Below are 20,380 nucleotides of genomic sequence, written 5' to 3'. Positions count from 1 at the left end.
TCACCACCGGCCACCGGAGGCACAGGGGGAGCCCGGGGGGACTATCCTTGTTTTATGATGTGTGCGGCGCCCGGCCCTCCCCCGCCGCTTCCTGGAGGACCTCACAACGTCTGCGGCTGGGATACCCTCGGCCCGTAGGGTGGAAGAGAGGGGCAGAACCGATTCTACCTCCGGAACGCATGAACGCTGCACGGGACGGCCCCCAGCTGGCGAGCAGGCCAGCGTGGAAGGTGAGCTTGCCATCAGGGGCCCCGGGGGCGCAGGCATGAGGGAGGACGAGGCCGGACAAGATAAGGGAGGTGTGAGCAGGGGGTCGGGAGAGGGCACAGAAAGCTGAGCCCTGATGTCGGTAAAAACGGACCGAAGCCAGTTCTCACCTCTCTGTGCTGCTCTCTTCTGTAAGGCCTCAATCAGGGGGTCCGACATCACGACTGCAGGGACAAAAGCTTCCAGGTGTCCTGCCGAGAGTGAAAGAGAAAGTTCCCGGCCGGACACCTGGATTTAACCCCTGTAGTAGTGGCCGTAGGACCCCTCCCCTCTAGTTCCCACTGGCCGGCTGGGGGTCTTCCAATTAGTGCATCACTAAGGGGGAGTGATGCTAGGGGGGAAATGGCACAGACCACCTTTACGTGCAGCTCTCTATAAGTGCTCCCCAGTCAGAGACGCGTATCTTAATCAGTACCGCGTCTGCCATTCAGGCGTTTCAAATTTTTTTCTCGCTACGCCGTTTACCGATCAGGTTAATCCTTTTTTTTATTGATAGATCAGGCGATTCTGAATGCAGCGATACCAAATATGTGTATATTTGATTTTTTTAATTTTATTTTGAATGGGGCGAAAGAATGTGATTTAAACTTTCATTTTTTATTTTATTTTTTTCATATTTTTTAAAACATTTTTTTTTTACTTTTGCCATGCTTCAATAGGCTCCATGGGAGGTTAAAAGCTGGCATAGCCTGTTCGGCTCTGCTACATAGGAGCGATGCCTGGGGCTCCCTGCCCCTTTGAGCTGTACCAGCTCCCTGTCTTCATTGACTAAAATCAGGAAATGCTCCCGACTTACCCACAGTAGACTCCTCCTATTAGCAACCTATGTACACTATTTTTAGGTACCCCATCTAGTGGGCAAACTTCAGTACTGCACTTTCCTCCCAACCTTATATGCATAAAGATAATATATATATAAATACAACAACATATACATAATTAACCAGGACGTATTTAATGGGGTGGGGGCATTCACAATCTAGGCCACCCCTTACATATACTGTATACCCCTCAACCCCTCTTAGAATGGTGTTTTTGAAGTCATTCTTAATGAAGACACTACTTACACAGCTTATGTGTTGAACGCCCTTTGGCAAAATCCACTTATTTAAAAAACCATGAAACAGCTGTCCTTTGTGTTATTAACCCCTTTCTGACATCGGGCATAATAGTACGCCGATGTCGGACTCCCTTCCTTTGATGTGGGCTTCGGCACTGAGCCCACATCTTTCTGGCACATGTCAGCTGATTTGAACAGCTGACATGTGCCTCTAACAGATGCAGGTGGAATCGCAATCCACCCGAGGCTAATAACTAGTTAAATGTTGCTGTCAAACTCTGACAGCGGCATTTAACACGCGCTTCCGGCAAGCACGCCCGAAATCCCGCCCAATGGCGCCCGTGTTACGTGACCGCGGGTTGCCGATGGGTTGGATGACAACCAGAGGTCTCCAGCAGACCTCTATGGTTGTCACTGATGGATTGCTGCTAGCGCCGCCCGGTGGTCGGCATTCATAGCAAGTGAGCAATTCTGTTACATACAGGCGATATGATCATCACCTGTATGTAGAAGAGCCGATCGAGTTATGGCAGCTAGGGTTGAGCGAAACGGATCGTTCATTTTCAAAAGTCGCCGACTTTTGGCAAAGTCGGGTTTCATGAAACCCGACCCGATCCCTGTGTGGGGTCGGCCATGCGGTACGCGACTTTCGCGCCAAAGTCGCGTGTCGTATGACGCTCTTGGCACCATTTTTTCAGCCAATGAAGGAGCGTGGGCAGAGTGATGACATAGGTCTTAGGGGCATGGACGCCTATCGTCATCTTGTCGCTTGTGCGCTGTAGCGATTTGCAATGTGTAACACCAGCTTTTCTGTTCAGGGACGGAGGGGAGGGAGATAGAGAGAGAGAGAGAGAGAGAGAGAAAAAAAAATAAAATAAAATAAAAAATAAATAAAAAATTCCCATTGACTTTGCATTGGGTTTCGTGTTTCGGTCGATCCCCGACTTTTCGTCATAATCGGCCGATTTCACTCGACTCGACTTTTGAGATAGTCGGGTTTCGCGAAACCCGACTCGTCCCTAAAAAAGTAAAAGTCGCTCAACCCTAATGGCAGCTTCTAGCCATGGAGACTATTGAAGCATGCCAAAAGTAAAAAGAAAAAGTTTTTAAAAATATATATAAAAAAAAGGGACCCGTTGAAGAACCAGATCAGCGCGAAATGGCCTTCATCTGGACCTACACATTCCTTTGTATGTACACCCCCGAGCCGTGAAGATTTTATCATGATGGAATAAAGGTTTACCTGTTTCTGGAAGATCGGTGAGTGCTGCCATTTTCCTTTGCCTGCGAGATGTATCTACATTTTTTTTTCGGCCAAGCACCCAAGATCAAATGGTCAGCTTCAGTGGTGGGTTCGGCTAATGAGTACTCTGGTGGTGCGGTCAGCTGTTTCCTTGTTGAATGACAAAAAATAAAAAACTTATGGCTCTGGGAAGAAGGGGAACAAAAAACAAAAACTAAAAAAAAAATACCTCAGGGGGTTAAGGGGTTAAATATGCTCTTGAATACGTTTGAATACCAACTTTTTAGGCTATGTGCACACGTATAATGGTACACTGCGGATTTTCCCGCAGCGGATTTGATAAATCTGTAGGGCAAAAACGCTGCGTTTTTGCTGCAGATTTATTGCGGATTTACCCCAATTTTTCTGCGGATTTCACTGCGGTTTTACAACTGCGGTTTTCTATTGGAGCAGCTGTAAAACCGCTGCGGAATCCGCAGAAATAAGTGACATGCTGCGGAATGTAAACTGTTGCGTTTCCGCGCGTTTTTTTCCACAGCATGTGCACAGTGTTTTTAGTTTCCCATAGGTTTACATTGTAATGTAAACTCATGGGAAACTGCTGCGGACCCGCAGCTGTGGACACACTGCGAATCTGCAGTGTTTTCCGCATTGTGTGCACATACTATCAGCCGTATATTACGCATCCGTATTCTACGGCTTTCTACGGCCATACAAAATCGCAGCATGCTGCGTTTGTCACCGTATTGCGCAAATAATACGCCAATAAAAGTCTATGGGGGCGAGAAAAATACGGATTACTGTTGTGAATTCTGTGGCAGAGTTCACTCCTGTGGTCACAAGTGGTACTTCGGCTGATTCTCTCTGGGAGCTTCCGTTTGTGAAGGAAAGTGGTACTACAGCTTCTGAGTTTCCTCCCTCAGGTGATCTGGTGAGGTCGTTAGTTGCTTCTCTACTTAACTCCACCTAATGCTTTGATTCATGCTTCCTGTCAATGTTCCAGTGTTGGACTTGTGTTTCTCTGGATCATTCCTGTGGCCTGCTGCTCTGCATAGCTAAGTGCTTCTTTGCTATTTGTTTCTATTTTTTCTGTCCAGCTTGTCTATTTGTTTTGCTGGAAGCTCTGGGACGCAAGGGGTGTACCTCCGTGCCGTTAGTTCGGTACGGAGGGTCTTTTTGCCCCCTTTGCGTGGTTTTCTTTAGGGTTTTGTGTAGACCGCAAAGTTATCTTTCCTATCCTCGTTCTGTCTAGAATATCGGGCCTCACTTTGCTGAATCTATTTCATCCCTACGTTTGTCTTTTCATCTTACTCACAGTCATTATATGTGGGGGGCTGCCTTTTCCTTTGGGGTATTTCTCTGAGGCAAGGTAGGCTTATTTTTCTATCTTCAGGCTAGTTAGTTTCTCAGGCTGTGCCGAGTTGCATAGGGAGCGTTAGGCGCAATCCACAGCTGCCTCTAGTTGTGTTTGGAGAGGATCAGGAATTGCGGTCTACAGAGTTCCCACGTCTCAGAGCTCGTTCTGTTATTTTGGGTTGTTGTCAGATCACTGTGTGTGCTCTGATCGCTATGTACATTGTGTTCCTGAATTGCCTATCATAACAGTACAGGAAGCCAAAAGTACTAATGTTTCTCAATAGAGGGAAAAAAGAAGTTCTGAGACCATTTTTTTTCCTTTGCACTGTGTTTTGTCTTTTTTTTCCCCTAGACATTTGGGTGGTTCAGGACACAGGTGTGGACATGGATATTCAGGGTCTGTGCTCTTCAATGGATAATCTCGTTATAAATGTACAAAAGATTCAAGACTTGGTGGTTCAGAAGCCTATGTTAGAACCAAAAATTCCTATGCCTGATTTGTTTTTTGGTGATAGAGTCAAGTTTATGAATTTCAAAAATAATTGCAAGCTGTTTTTGGCCTTGAAACCTCACTCCTCTGGTGACCCAGCTCAACAAGTGAGAATTATTATTTCTTTTTTGCGTGGTGACCCTCAAGACTGGGCATTTTCCCTTGCGCTGGGAGATCCTGCATTGGGTAATATTGATGCGTTTTTCCTGGCGCTCGGATTGCTGTACGATGAGCCTAATTCAGTGGATCAGGCAGAGAAAAATTTGCTGGCTTTGTGTCAGGGTCAGGATGAGATAGAGGTATACTGTCAGAAATTTAGAAAGTGGTCTGTACTCACTCAATGGAATGAAGCTGCGCTCGCAGCGATTTTCAGAAAGGGTCTCTCTGAAGCCCTTAAAGATATCATGGTGGGATTTCCTATGCCTGATGGTCTGAATGAATCTATGTCTTTGGCCATTCAGATCGGTCGACGCTTGCGTGAGCGTAAAGCTGTGCACCATTTGGCGGTATTACCTGAGATTAAACCTAAGCCTATGCAGTGCGATAGGACTTTGTCCAGAGTTGAACGGCATGAACACAGACGTCTGAATGGTCTGTGTTTCTACTGTGGTGATTCCACTCATGCCATCTCTGATTGTCCTATGCGCTCTAAGCGGTGGTTCGCTAGGTTTGCCACCATTGGTACAGTACAGTCAAAATTTCTTCTGTCCGTTACCTTGATATGCTCTTTGTCATCATATTCTGTCATGGCGTTTGTGGATTCGGGCGCTGCCCTGAATTTGATGGACTTGGATTATGCTAAGCGTTGTGGGTTTTTCTTGGAGCCCTTGCAGTGTCCTATTCCATTAAGAGGAATTGATGCTACACCTTTGGCCAAGAATAAGCCTCAGTACTGGACCCAGCTGACCATGTGCATGGCTCCTGCACATCAGGAGGATATTTGCTTTCTGGTGTTGCATAATCTGCATGATGTGGTCGTGTTGGGGTTGCCATGGCTACAAGTCCATAATCCAGTATTAGATTGGAAATCCATGTCGGTGTCCAGCTGGGGTTGTCAGGGGGTACATGGTGATGTTCCATTTCTGTCAATTTCGTCATCCACCCCTTCTGAGGTCCCAGAGTTCTTGTCTGATTACCGGGATGTATTTGATGAGCCCAAGTCCGATATCCTACCTCCGCATAGGGATTGTGATTGTGCTATCAATTTGATTCCTGGTAGTAAATTTCCAAAAGGTCGATTGTTTAATTTATCCGTACCTGAGCACACCGCTATGCGCAGTTATGTGAAGGAATCCCTGGAGAAGGGGCATATTCGCCCGTCATCGTCGCCATTAGGAGCAGGGTTCTTTTTTGTAGCCAAGAAGGATGGTTCGCTGAGACCTTGTATAGATTACCGCCTTCTTAATAAGATCACGGTTAAATTTCAGTACCCCTTGCCATTGTTATCTGACCTGTTTGCTCGGATTAAGGGGGCTAGTTGGTTCACCAAAATAGATCTTCGTGGTGCGTATAATCTGGTGCGAATTAAGCAAGGCGATGAATGGAAAACTGCATTTAATACGCCCGAGGGTCATTTTGAGTATCTAGTGATGCCGTTCGGACTTGCCAATGCTCCATCAGTCTTTCAGTCCTTTATGCATGACATCTTCCGAGAGTACCTGGATAAATTCCTGATTGTGTACTTGGATGACATTTTGATCTTCTCGGATGATTGGGAGTCTCATGTGAAGCAGGTCAGAACGGTTTTTCAGGTCCTGCGTGCTAATTCTTTGTTTGTGAAGGGATCAAAGTGTCTCTTTGGTGTGCAGAAGGTTTCATTTTTGGGGTTCATCTTTTCCCCTTCTACTATCGAGATGGATCCTGTTAAGGTCCAGGCCATCCATGATTGGACTCAGCCGACATCTCTGAAAAGTCTGCAAAAGTTCCTGGGCTTTGCTAATTTTTATCATCGCTTCATCTGCAATTTCTCTAGTATTGCTAAACCATTGACCGATTTGACCAAGAAGGGTGCTGATTTGGTCAATTGGTCTTCTGCTGCTGTGGAAGCTTTTCAAGAGTTGAAGCATCGTTTTTCTTCTGCCCCTGTGTTGTGTCAACCAGATGTTTCTCTTCCGTTACAGGTCGAGGTTGATGCTTCTGAGATTGGAGCAGGGGCTGTTTTGTCGCAGAGAGGTTCTGATTGCTCAGTGATGAAACCATGCGCTTTCTTTTCCAGGAAGTTTTCGCCTGCTGAGCGAAATTATGATGTGGGCAACCGAGAGTTGCTGGCCATGAAGTGGGCATTCGAGGAGTGGCGTCATTGGCTTGAAGGAGCTAAGCATCGCGTGGTGGTATTGACTGATCATAAGAACTTGACTTATCTCGAGTCTGCCAAGCTCTTGAATCCTAGACAAGCTCGTTGGTCGTTGTTTTTTGCCCGTTTTGACTTTGTGATTTCGTACCTTCCGGGCTCTAAAAATGTAAAGGCGGATGCTCTGTCTAGGAGTTTTGTGCCCGACTCTCCGGGTTTATCTGAGCCGGCGGGTATCCTCAAGGAAGGAGTAATTGTGTCTGCCATCTCCCCTGATTTGCGGCGGGTGCTGCAAAAATTTCAGGCTAATAAACCTGATCGTTGCCCAGCGGAGAAACTGTTTGTCCCTGATAGGTGGACGAATAAAGTTATCTCTGAACTTCATTGTTCGGTGTTGGCTGGTCATCCTGGAATCTTTGGTACCAGAGAGTTAGGGGCTAGATCCTTTTGGTGGCCGTCTCTGTCGCGGGATGTGCGTACTTTTGTGCAGTCCTGTGGGATTTGTGCTCGGGCTAAGCCCTGCTGTTCTCGTGCCAGTGGGTTGCTTTTGCCCTTGCCGGTCCCGAAGAGGCCTTGGACACATATCTCTATGGATTTTATTTCTGACCTTCCCGTTTCTCAAAAGATGTCAGTCATTTGGGTGGTCTGTGATCGCTTTTCTAAGATGGTCCATCTGGTACCCTTGTCTAAATTGCCTTCCTCCTCTGATTTGGTGCCTTTGTTCTTCCAGCATGTGGTTCGTTTGCATGGCATTCCAGAGAATATTGTTTCTGACAGAGGTTCCCAGTTTGTTTCGAGGTTTTGGCGAGCCTTTTGTGGTAGGATGGGCATTGACTTGTCTTTTTCCTCGGCTTTCCATCCTCAGACTAATGGCCAGACCGAACGAACCAATCAGACCTTGGAAACATATCTGAGATGCTTTGTTTCTGCTGATCAGGATGACTGGGTGTCCTTTTTGCCTTTGGCTGAGTTCGCCCTTAATAATCGGGCCAGCTCGGCTACCCTGGTTTCACCGTTTTTCTGCAATTCTGGGTTCCATCCTCGTTTCTCTTCAGGACAGGTTGAGTCTTCGGACTGTCCTGGTGTGGATACTGTGGTGGACAGGTTGCAGCAGATTTGGACTCAGGTAGTGGACAATTTGACCTTGTCCCAGGAGAAGGCTCAACTTTTCGCTAATCGCAGACGCCGTGTGGGTCCCCGACTTCGTGTTGGGGATCTGGTTTGGTCATCTTCTCGTCATATTCCTATGAAGGTTTCCTCTCCTAAGTTTAAACCTCGTTTTATTGGTCCGTATAGGATTTCTGAGGTTCTTAATCCTGTGTCTTTTCGTCTGACCCTCCCAGATTCTTTTTCCATACATAACGTATTCCATAGGTCATTGTTGCGGAGATACGTGGCACCTATGGTTCCATCTGTTGACCCTCCTGCCCCGGTTTTGGTGGAGGGGGAATTGGAGTATATTGTGGAGAAGATTTTGGATTCTCGTGCTTCAAGACGGAAATTCCAGTATCTGGTTAAATGGAAGGGTTATGCTCAGGAAGATAATTCCTGGGTTTTTGCCTCTGATGTCCATGCTCCCGATCTTGTTCGTGCCTTTCATGTGGCTCATCCTGGTCGGCCTGGGGGCTCTGGTGAGGGTTCGGTGACCCCTCCTCAAGGGGGGGGTACTGTTGTGAATTCTGTGGCAGAGTTCACTCCTGTGGTCACAAGTGGTACTTCGGCTGATTCTCTCTGGGAGCTTCAGTTTGTGGAGGAAAGTGGTACTGCAGCTTCTGAGTTTCCTCCCTCAGGTGATCTGGTGAGGTCGTTAGCTGCTTCTCTACTTAACTCCACCTAATGCTTTGATTCATGCTTCCTGTCAATGTTCCAGTGCTGGACTTGTGTTTCTCTGGATCACTCCTGTGGCCTGCTGCTCTGCATAGCTAAGTGCTTCTTTGCTATTTGTTTCTATTTTTTCTGTCCAGCTTGTCTATTTGTTTTGCTGGAAGCTCTGGGACGCAAGGGGTGTACCTCCGTGCCGTTAGTTCGGTACGGAGGGTCTTTTTGCCCCCTTTGCGTGGTTTTCTTTAGGGTTTTGTGTAGACCGCAAAGTTATCTTTCCTATCCTCGTTCAGTTTAGAATATCGGGCCTCACTTTGCTGAATCTATTTCATCCCTACGTTTGTCTTTTCATCTTACTCACAGTCATTATATGTGGGGGGCTGCCTTTTCCTTTGGGGTATTTCTCTGAGGCAAGGTAGGCTTATTTTTCTATCTTCAGGCTAGTTAGTTTCTCAGGCTGTGCCGAGTTGCATAGGGAGCGTTAGGCGCAATCCACAGCTGCCTCTAGTTGTGTTTGGAGAGGATCAGGAATTGCGGTCTACAGAGTTCCCACGTCTCAGAGCTCGTTCTGTTATTTTGGGTTGTTGTCAGATCACTGTGTGTGCTCTGATCGCTATGTACATTGTGTTCCTGAATTGCCTATCATAACAGATTACACATGGACCAGCAGTGTGACTTGCGAGAAATACGCAGCGGTGTTAGAGAGAAAAGCCGGCAATTCAGTGCAGTGTACAGTAAAATCACACTGACAGGTTACAATAGAATAGGTTTAATAAATGTGTACACATAGAATAGGTATATATATATATATATATATATATATATATGTCATTGAGACACATATATGTATATATATTAATATTTCATACAGCGCTAGATAGCTTAAAAGCCGGTAATTCAATTGCCGGCTTTTGCTATCTCCTTCCTAAACCCCTTCAGATGGATTTACATCGTGGGACGTGACAGATCATCGGAAGGTATGAGATATTGTTGTTTTTTTATTTTTCCTTTGTTACAGAGCGAGGGTCTTCAGGTCGATTACCAGGATAATAAAATATTCCAACAACCTGTGTTTTTATTTCATTAAAACACTTTGTAATAATGTGTTTGTGTTTTTTTTTAACCATTTCAGACTATTGGATTAATAATAGATAGGTGTCATAATTGACACCTCTCCATTATTAACCTGGTTTAATGTCACCTTACAATAGCAAGATGACATTAACTCTTCATTACCCCATATCCCACCGCTACATGGGAATGGGAAGAGAGTGGCCAAGTGCCAGAATAGGCGCAACTTCCAGATGTGCCTTTTCTGGGGTGGCTGGGGGCAGATGTTTTTAGCCAGGGAGGGCCAATAACCGTGGACCCTCTCCAAGCTATTAATATCTGCCCTCAGTCACTGGCTTCACTACTCTGGCGGAGAAAATTGCCAATTTTTTCCGCCATTTAACCCTTAAATTTAATAGCTAGAGCGCACAAATTTTGCACATACACACTACTAACATTAGTAGTGTGGAATATGCAAAAAAAAATGGGGATATGAGATGGTTTACTGTATGTAAACCAGGTCTCATATCATGTCGGGTTTGTTAAGGAGAAAGAAAAAGCCGGCAATTGAATTACCGGCTTTTCACATATCTCGCGCTGAATGAAATATAAATACAGTGTGTATATATATATATATATATATATATATATATATGTGTGTGTCTCAATGATATATATATATATATATATACATATATATATATATATATACTGTATATATGTTTTAACGAACATTTGAGCCCATAAATCCATTAGATGTCGGTTTTGCAAGCCTGCGAGAAAAAATCGCAGTACGGATGCCATACGGATTACATACAGAGGATGCCATGCACAAAATACGCTGACACACCCTGCCTACGGATGACATACGGATCACTATTTTGTGAACATTCCTGCGTATTACGGCCGTAAAATATGGACCGTATTGTCTTACGCCGAGTGTGACGCCGGCCTTATAGATAACTTTTCTGGTCAAGTAGAGTATTTGCAGTCTTGAGGTTCACAACAAATAAATTCACAGGCAAATCTTTTTTTTGTTTTTTTTTTAATTTGTGAAACCTGGTGAATTCGAATTTCAAAAGATGCAGTAATTTTTAGTCTATGCTACTATTTAGAAAAAGTTATATGATCATGCTATTCAGAAGCATTCTCAGCCAGATTTACTATATTTCTTACAGGTTTTAATGGGAGAGGAGATTTCTGCTATTCGCTACAGGTTTAATTCCCCCATCAATAAACCTACACAGAGTGGGTACAGCTGGCATCTATCACCATGGACTAAATGCTCTGCTCTATGTGCTGGAGGTACGCTAAAGCAATAGCAGAACATACAGTATTGTAAATGTCATCATTTACTATGTAACCTCCAAAACTAATAAGAACAATGTTAACAGGAAAATCATATGTACTAGTTTAATCAATTTTTCCATTTTAATTTTCTCTTCAGGGGTGCAGATGCAACATGTTGTTTGCAAAAGACTGTCAGATGGATCTTCTGTGCCTAATGACATGTGTGAAACACAAGTAAAAATACAGGAAAAGCAGCGTCTATGTAACACTGAACCTTGTCCTCCCGAGTAAGATTTCTTATCACCTGTCGTGCAGAACTTTTTGCTATGGGGTTACAGCTGGACAAATTAATAATTATATTTTTGTGTATTTAAAGAAGCATGCCAATCAACGTTTTTATCCTCCCAGTATATTGCAATCATCATATTATACAGCACTGTGCACTTACAATTGCTCATTTTGCCCTTCTACCCAGCTAATTCTTCTCTTTCCTTTGCTCTATGCACAAATAGGAAGTGTGTTGTGCCTACATTTCTCATCCACCTCTTCAACTCTTGACCCAGCTGCTCTACTACTCCCCCTGACAGGGACTTTTGCAGTGACTTATAATTCATACAGGGATTATTGATTCTACATAGCGCTTAAAAGGATTCAGCTAGTCAGTTTTTAATCACATGATGTCATATACCTAATGGAAAACAGAATAATTAACTGGGTAGAAAGTAAAAATGAGCAATTATAAGTACACAGTGCTATATAATATGATGACTGCAATATGTTAAGAGGATAAAAAAATTTGATTGGAGTGCTTCTTTAAAGAGAATCTTTCAACATTTTAGCATTAAAAACTATTCACATAATGGAATAGTGGCTGCAGAGATGAATAAAACATACATTTTTTTTAATTATTTTTCTCCTCTGTGAATATCAACTTGTAAAGTTTAGATTCTAGTTTCCCCAAACCAAGGAAGAATTAGCAGAGATTCATATCTGAGTGCATTTACTTTTCCCCTGCACAACGTCGACCAATCATAAGTATGAGGCACCACGCAGGGGAAAAAGAACCAGCCCTAAGAGAATATGAGACATGTAATGGCACACAGTCCTGCTCTCCTCACTGATCTCATCACAGCATCTACTATCATTACAAGCAGGGGAGGGTAGTCAATTAGAGCTGTGTGTTATTAAAAACACTTCATGAAGCTCTCATCTCTCAGTACATTTGGTGTGCATGGAGGGGGATTAGAGCACAGCTGACAGCACTGAGAACTACATGACACACTGCTGTTCTCTACTCCCCTCTTCACTTGTAATCACAGTATTGTGTTACTACATGAATCATACAGACAAAGCCTATTCTTACATTCTCTTGGGGCATGTCCTTTTTTCACCCCTGCCTGATGCATTCTGCTTATGATTGGTAAATTCCTCTACAGACAAATATTTTCCCCCTTTGTTGAACGGAAAATTAGAATCTAAATGTCAGCAACTAATATTATCTTCCCAACAGAGATGAGAAATAAAAAATAAGTTTTATTCAGCTCTGCAGACACTAAGGCAAGATGTTCCTAGTTTAACATGCTAAAACTGGTGTGAGTGTATGATGCCCAAGCAAGGTAGTTTTGGACGAGCTTCTGTTCCCACACACTTTTGTTGCTGTGTGTGAGGTGCATCACACATACTTTAGGGCTGCAGGCCTCTTCTTCTGAGTCTAGGAATTCCTATTCAGGAACCAGGGCAGCAATTTTTCCAGGAGACATGAGGTTCATAAAAACAACCAAACTTTTTCTTGGTGGATAGTAGTATATACAGTATTTACAGGCAGATGTAGAGGATAAAGCCCAATGGGTTGTCATCTTTCCCATAGCTACCGGATACAACTTCAGCCCTGGCTCTCGGTATTGGTGGCATGTCCCTCTCACTGGCTTTCCTAGCCCTAGGGAGTCTTCTCCCAGATTGCAATACCTTCCACCCTATTTTTTTTTTCATTTTTTGACTAGCACTTGCTCATTTACTGTGACTTCTTTACAACAGAGTATTTTTGACCTCGCTGTGCTCTTTTTGTGTCTTCAAGTTTCTTGGTGGTGTGAACAGGTTTCTACAGACTTGTTCACTGTGCAAGTAGCCCATGTGTTTTTTTGGTTCTTACCTTCCACCCTATGTAGTGTGAGTCCATCTTTCCCTGTAGCTTCACAAGCTGAGTTTGCTCCACGTTTCCGACATCAATCTTGAGGTTGCCTCAGGCCATTTAGATGGAATCACATGGATGGGTATTTTCGGCAATACACTGCCCAGTTATTAGGCCCATGTTGTCCCTAGCAGCCTCTTGTCCTAGGCCTGCTACTCTACTCACTGCTGTCCACTCACTGACTGGCCCTGCCACTCCCTGGACCTGTTACCAACTCTCAGTTCCCCCTCCCAAACTGGGCATGCCACTACAGTTATCCCTGCCTCAGCTAACTCCAGCCCCAGTGGGTATCATACCTTTATCACATACATGAACATCAAATGCATTTAACCCTTGGAGTGTCAGGGGACAATTCATCAGCCTCCCACCACTCCTACATGAGATCCAGTTTAAACTATTATTACTTATTCAATGTTTTAAAAATATATTCCAATTACATGAAGTTATCAACTGACCATAGAACAGCCTCCTAGAACAGCCGAGACCACCACCATTTGCATGAATGGAACACTTTTGTTCCTGTGTATATGGAATCACAGTGTGTATGCTTGATTGCTGCTCCATTGATTGCCTATGGGACTGTTGGAAAAAGCAAAGTACAGAGCTTGGATTTCTATAGCAGACCCATAGAGAATGAATGGACCATTGGGCGAGCATGTGCTTTGCCGCTCTATTCACACAGCGGGTAATGAGCATCCTAGAGGTCAGATCTCCAGTGACCTATAAGATACTACATAGCCAGTAGATACATGTCAACTTCTTTAAAAGAAGGAAATTACTAAGTTTTTTTTCCACTGGCATTGTTGGCTATTGTAACTGCAGCGCCCCAGAGATCTGGTCGTTGCAGTATGACACTCTGCTACTAAGGGGAGTGATGGTACGTCTGATGGCACTGAAGGAATTCTCCTGACCAGGTATCACCAGCACACATTACACTTCACACTCTGGCCACTAGGGGGAGCAAAAGGCTTTATTTATTGGGCCCCTCCTCACACTGGTAAAACTAGGGGTAGGATAGAAAGTTGGTCAGAAGCTGACTGGGTTGGATTCAGGCAACATCCCATGGTGGGGGGTGTTGCAGGGAGAAGACAGGGGGGTCCCTGTCAGGCGTGGGAACCTGGCAGGTGCCTAGCGAACAGAACGTTACAGAACCGCGCCTGCACTACCTTGCGGCGGTATCCTAAGAAAGAGACAAGAAGCGAAGGATATTGTGGAACAGTGTAAACGAGATCAAGCAAAAAGGAGTACCAGTAGGAGTCATGCCGTGAGACCGAGGCAACATCCTACTGAGGCGCGTAGCCGGTGGCCGGAACACTGCGGGAGTAACTGACTTTAGGCCTTACTTCAAACTCCGCAGGACAGTTAATTATAGGTTGGCTGTCTACCTTAAATTTCCTAAGAAGACATAGGGGGCAACAGTGGGAGAGGGGCGTCTCTAGGGTCCCGGAAGACCTCCAGGCCTTCCCGTCATACGGGTGCGTCCTAGCCAAAACATACTGGGGGACGAGAAACTAGCAACATCTGGAACTAAAGAGAGAGAGAGCTGTAGACAACGAACGAACGAGAACAGCAGTTGTGAGGACTATTCCGAATGCTCAGCAGGGTAGGACTACAACACACAGGCGCTAGTGGTAGGCACTGATTTCCATCTGCGAAGGAATCTCTGGAAGTGCCCATCAGACCGGCCGGTCTCAGACAGCCCTGTTAAACGTACTCTGGATTGAGGATCCTGAAGTCTACAGTAAAGAGGTAAAGAGACTGCAACCTTGTGTCCTCATTATTGACTGCACCTCACACCATCACCATCCACCTTACTGGGAAGCCCTGGGGACATACTTCACCTGTGGGAAGTTATACCATCCAGCTGCCATTCCATCACCCCAGCAGACCCCACAGCAGCGTCGGTCGCCCTGACCGAACACCACAGGTGGCGTCACGAAGCCCTGAGAAACTGCACCACCTTTATTAGACGCCTCTTAGCAGGGTCGCGGACCGGGTCTAGCCACCGTGACAGCCTCAGAACCGAACCATAGAGGCCCGGTACCGAGAACTCGTGGCCCTGTGTCCGGAGGCGATCAATAACCATTCAGAGCTCAGTTTCATTGCTTAAAATTTATCTGTCCTATGGTGGCTTTGGGCACCAAGGACAGCTTTTGTGCAAGGCAAAATCGGTAATTATGACTTGAAAATATCCTAAAATTATACCACAAATTCACAATTCACAACAGTGCAGAAGCCTTTCCAGCTGCATATTGAACCATATTTATTGTTAATTTCATGTAAACTTTCATTACACGGTTTTAAAACATTTTTCACTAACCCCTATTGAAGTGTATCCCATACACAGTATGATGGCCCTCATAGACTCTCGCACTGTATGATGGCCCCACAGCCCACCATAGTATGATGTCCCAACAATTTCCAACCACATATACTGACAATATATGAAATATAAACTACCTATTCCCATTCTCTCGATACGCTGCTCTAGTTTGTCCTGCGTGCCGACTGAGACTTTTTGCAGCAGATGCGATAATGTGAGATCATCTAGTCTGCTGCGTTGAGACTCAGATACCTGACATCTAATTGTTGAGTAGTCAAAACCACTAATTTCTTACCCTTAATCACTGTTCAATCAACAACATATTAAAGCACCTAAACAAATGGTTTATGTTTGTAGCAACCAGGAATGTAGAGTTAGGCCGGGGTAGCACTTGAGAGTGCATTGCAAGAAACTCGCACGAGTCTCTCACATCAATACCTGCCACTGCCACCGGCACTCGGGACCGGAGCATGCTGCATGTATTTCTATGCAGCCGTATGCTCCCGTCCCGAGTGCCGGCGGCAGAGCCGGGTATTGATGTGAGAGAATCGTGCGAGTTTCTTGCAATGCACTGGCAAGTGTGACCCCAGCCTTAATCTGCCAATATCTCTTTACGTAGAGCTAATAGCACAACATATGAATTCAGCGTAAGTCCAGAAATTCCCCCAGAGCAGCTATTTAATTTATTCTTCTGGTCAGTCACCCAGTGGCGTTGGTTTGTTGTAATCAGACATATGTCTAAACATTGCGTAAATTGTTTATCATTGATAATTACAATTATTTCTCCTTTAGGTGGGCAATTGGTTCATGGTCTGAATGTAGTCGAAGCTGCAATTCTGGTGTGCGTACCCGGAGTGTGATATGTCAGAGAAGAGTATCATCAGGAGATGAGAAGTCTCTGGATGATAGCAACTGCCCAATACCTCGCCCCACAATGCTGGAACCCTGCAACACCAAGGAATGCCCACCAGAGTGGGTCGCCCTGGACTGGTCTGAGGTACCAAAATAACTTTGTATAAATGTTGAATACGTTTACATTTTTCTGGAGGCCGTCAAATAGTATTTATAATTTAATTGATTATTTCAATCATTAAAGGATACCTGTCATGTCCCAAAATGCTATTAACCAGAAGATATGGGGGTAATATATAGCTTAATAGAGTTCCAATTTTGCCATTATTGAAAGGACAACTACTGGTAGAAAATGATCATACTTACAGCCGCTGCTCAAAAATGCTATTAAAAAAAGACTGAAGCGCCATCTCTGTAACTGAAAACCGGAGGCTGCAGGAACAAATATGTTACAACAACTACGGCGACTCTGCACATGTCCCCTTCCCCCTGCACTTCAGGGACGCCGGCAAGTTCACTTACCTGTTCATGCTCCTTCGGCGTTTCTCTCCTCCCAGGGCCTGCACATGAGAGACAGGTCTCCTGGGTGAGTGCTTAATGCTCCCACGTGCGCTCCCTGCTTCTCAAGGGGATTGCGCATGCGCTTCTGAAAATCCATCCAATGGATGGGAGACATGAGGTATTTAAGGCACCTACCACCTCATCCAGCCTTTCCTGCCGTACCTACACCCAAACCTTCCCTGCCTGTGACTAGTCTTGTTCTTGGGAGTACAGAAAACTGGAAAAAGAGAGCGCAATAGGGTCTTAACTGATAAAAAAAGAGGTGTGAAGGAAGGGAATCCAGTTACCTAGCATGGTTGCTACAAAGCAACTTGTATTTCGCATTATCACATGGCTGCTGCAAGGACGTCGGTCTCGAAAGGACCAAATTGGATGAAGACAATGTGAACGAGGTGAAGGACTTCAATTGGTCCTTCTCACTGAAGGTCCTGCAGGTATTAGGTCTAAGTTCTGCTTTGCACACTGAGCATGCCCAGGGCAAGATCTCTCAGTGGAGATCTAGGGTCACATGCTCTGGTACTGCAGCATTTCCATTGGTCCTTCTTTGAAGGGTCCTGTACGTGCTGCAGCTATTTAAGGCTCGCATGGACGCACGGCCATGCGCTAGTGTACATTTGTAAACGTGTGTGTGTTGTGAGTGAAAGTCGCTCTTTAAATAACCCTCCCTATTGGATGACTGTTCGCGGAAGGTGTATGTTTGCTATTTAGCGCCCGGCTTATCCCACAGCACGTTACACACTAATACAGCTAGTCTAGTTGCTGTGTCCGCCAGTGCGGCGCCGTGCGCTTTCACAGCGCTTTCCTGACCCAAGCCTGGGTGGTTAGTGGCGTCCGCCAGTGCGGCACCGCACGCACTCTCGTGCATTCCTTTGTTATTATTTTGATTATGCTGACACCCCAGTTGCGGTGTCGACCGCAAGTAGTCTTCACAGACTCAGATCCCACGTCTTAGGACTGAGCTCGGGGACTCCTTGCTTGTGCTCTTGTGTGCGGTACCGCGGCCCTGTGACTTAACAGGGTTCGCTTCCTTCACACAGGGTGAAGTTAACCCGTGAGTATTCACATTGTACCGCCATATAGTCCGTCATTACTTGGCAGCAGGTTCCATCTCTGCACGGTGGACCCCGGGCTGCGAACACACCTTATTCTACCTATCTTATTATTTGGTGCGTTCTGCTAGCCCTAACAGGAAGTTGTAAGGGTTAAAATTTGACCAGCGATTTCTCATTTTTACAATGAAATTTACAAAACCATTTTTTTAGGGACCACCTCACATTTCAAGTCAGTTTGAGGGGTCTATATGGCTGAAAATACCCAAAAGTGACACCATTCTAAAAACTGCACCCCTCAAGGTGCTCAAAACCAGATGCAAGAAGTTTATTAACCCTTCAGGTGCTTCACAGCAGCAGAAGCAACATGGAAGGAAAAAATGAACATTTACCTTTTTAGTAACAAAAATGATCTTTTAGCAACAATTTTTTTATTTTCCTAAGGGTAAAAAGAGAAACTGGAACACAAAATTTATTGTACAATGTGTCCTGAGTACACTGTGGGGGGTACCACTGTTTGGGTGCATGACAGGGCTTGGAAGGGAAGGAGCGCCATTTGACTTTTTCAATGAAAAATTTGCACTTATCTTTAGCGGACACCATGTCGCATTTGGAGAGCCCCTGTGTGCCTAAAAATTGGAGCTCCCCCACAATTGACCCCATTTTGGAAACTAGACCCCCCAAGGAACTTACCTAGATGCAGAGTGAGCACTTTGAACCCCCAGGTGCTTCACAAATTGATCTGTGAAAATGAAAAAGTACTTTTTTTTCACAAAAAAATTATTTTAGCCTCAATTTGTTCATTTCCACATGGGCAACAGGATAAAATGGATCCTAAAATGTGTTGGGCAATTTCTCCTGAGTACACCGATTCCTCATATGTGGTCACAAACCACTGTTTGTGCACACGGCAAGGCTCAGAAGGGAAGGAGCGCCATTTGACTTTTTGAATGAAAAATTAGCTCCAATCGTTAGCGGACACCATCTAGATGCCTAGTGAGCACTTTGAACCCCCAGGTGCTTCACAAATTGATCCGTAAAAATGAAAAAGTACTTTTTTCTCACAAAAAATTTTTTTTAGGATCAATTTGTTCATTTCCACATGGGCAACAGAATAAAGTTGATCCTAAAATTTATTGGGCTATTTCTCCTGAGTACACTGATACCTCACATGTGGGGTTAACCACTGTTTGGGCACACGGCAGGGCTCATAAGGGAACGAGCGCCATTTGACTTTTTGAATGAAAAATTAGCTCCAATCGTTAGCGGACACCATGTCGCGTTTGGAGAGCCCCTGTGTGCCTAAACATTGCAGCTCCCCCACATGTGACCCCATTTTGGAAACTAGACCTCCCATGGAACTAATCTAGATGTGCGGTGACCACTTTAAACCCCCAAATACTTCACCGAAGTTTATAACGCAGAGCCGTGAAAATAAAAAATAATTTTTCTTTCCTCAAAAATTATTTTTTAGCCCACAATTTTTTATTTTCACAAGAGTAACAGGAGAAATTGGACCCCAATAGTTGTTGCCCAGTTTGTCCTGAGTATGCTGGTACCCCATATATGGGGGTAAACTACTGTTTGGGCGCACGTCAGGGCTCGGAAGGGATGTAATGGCGTTTTGGAATGCAGACTTTGATGGTATGGTCTGCGGGCGGCACATTGCATTTGCAGAGCCCCTGATGTGCCTAAACAGTAGAAACCCCCCACAAGTGACCCCATTTTGGAAACTAGACCCCCCAAGGAACTTATCTAGATATGTGGTGAGCACTTTGAACCCCCAAGTGCTTCACAGAAATTTGCAACGCAGGGGCTGTGAAAATAAAAAATCATTTTTCTTTCCTTAAATTTTTTATTTTTTATTTTCACAAGGGTAACAGAAGAAATTGGACCCCAATAGTTGTTGCCCAGTTTGTCCCGAGTATGTGAGCTGCACGGGTGCCCTGGCCCATTTGAGATCTATATACACCAACTTAGAAAAACAGAGATCCCTAAAAAATAACTTTTATTAATATGATTAAAAAGACTATATTTATCCACAATACATATAAAACAGTATTAAATGTACCTAATAGACCCTAGACCGAGCTACAATGCACCCTGCCTGACAGTGGAGGTTGGCACCCTACTTTAATGCGGTAGGCGCCCCCACTCCTCAGCGGCTAGCCCTTACAAGCCCTATAAGGACCTATAATCAAAGAAAGACTAATGAGCCCTGCTGAAATCTATGCTAATACCCTGCCTACCAGTGGAGGTTGGCACCCTAATTTTCTGCGGTAGGCGCCCCCACTCAGGGACGGCTAACCCTAGGGTCCCTAAAAATCCCTAAAATTCGGGATAGACAAAGTGATATGTCCCACAAACACCACTGATACCCGTAGAAGAGAAAAAACAAAAATAGAAAAAATAACCAACGCAAAAAAAATATAATAAATGTCAAAAAAATATATATTTTATACTAGCACCTTACAATACCAGTGTGGAAAGATGCGACGATGGAAAAAACATATACTCCAGGTACTGTACAGTAAAGATAC

General features: G+C 44.7%; 1 protein-coding gene across 4 annotated transcripts in view; it reads left to right on the top strand.

The window, feature by feature from the left end:
* ADAMTS10 (ADAM metallopeptidase with thrombospondin type 1 motif 10) overlaps positions 1–20,380 on the top strand; it is a 240,291-nt gene that overhangs the window by 207,908 nt on the left and 12,003 nt on the right. For all 4 annotated transcript variants that reach the window (XM_069741673.1, XM_069741682.1, XM_069741657.1 and 1 more), the window contains 3 exons: positions 10,756–10,882; positions 11,025–11,154; positions 16,171–16,375. In XM_069741673.1, coding sequence (XP_069597774.1) covers positions 10,756–10,882; positions 11,025–11,154; positions 16,171–16,375 — 462 coding nt within the window. The remainder of the gene's footprint in view (positions 1–10,755; positions 10,883–11,024; positions 11,155–16,170; positions 16,376–20,380) is intronic.

This window comes from Ranitomeya imitator, chromosome 1, assembly GCF_032444005.1.
Source record: "Ranitomeya imitator isolate aRanImi1 chromosome 1, aRanImi1.pri, whole genome shotgun sequence".
Lineage (NCBI taxonomy): Eukaryota > Metazoa > Chordata > Amphibia > Anura > Dendrobatidae > Ranitomeya > Ranitomeya imitator.
Note: the sequence above shows the minus strand (reverse complement) of the source record. Positions and strands in the feature narration are given on the sequence as shown.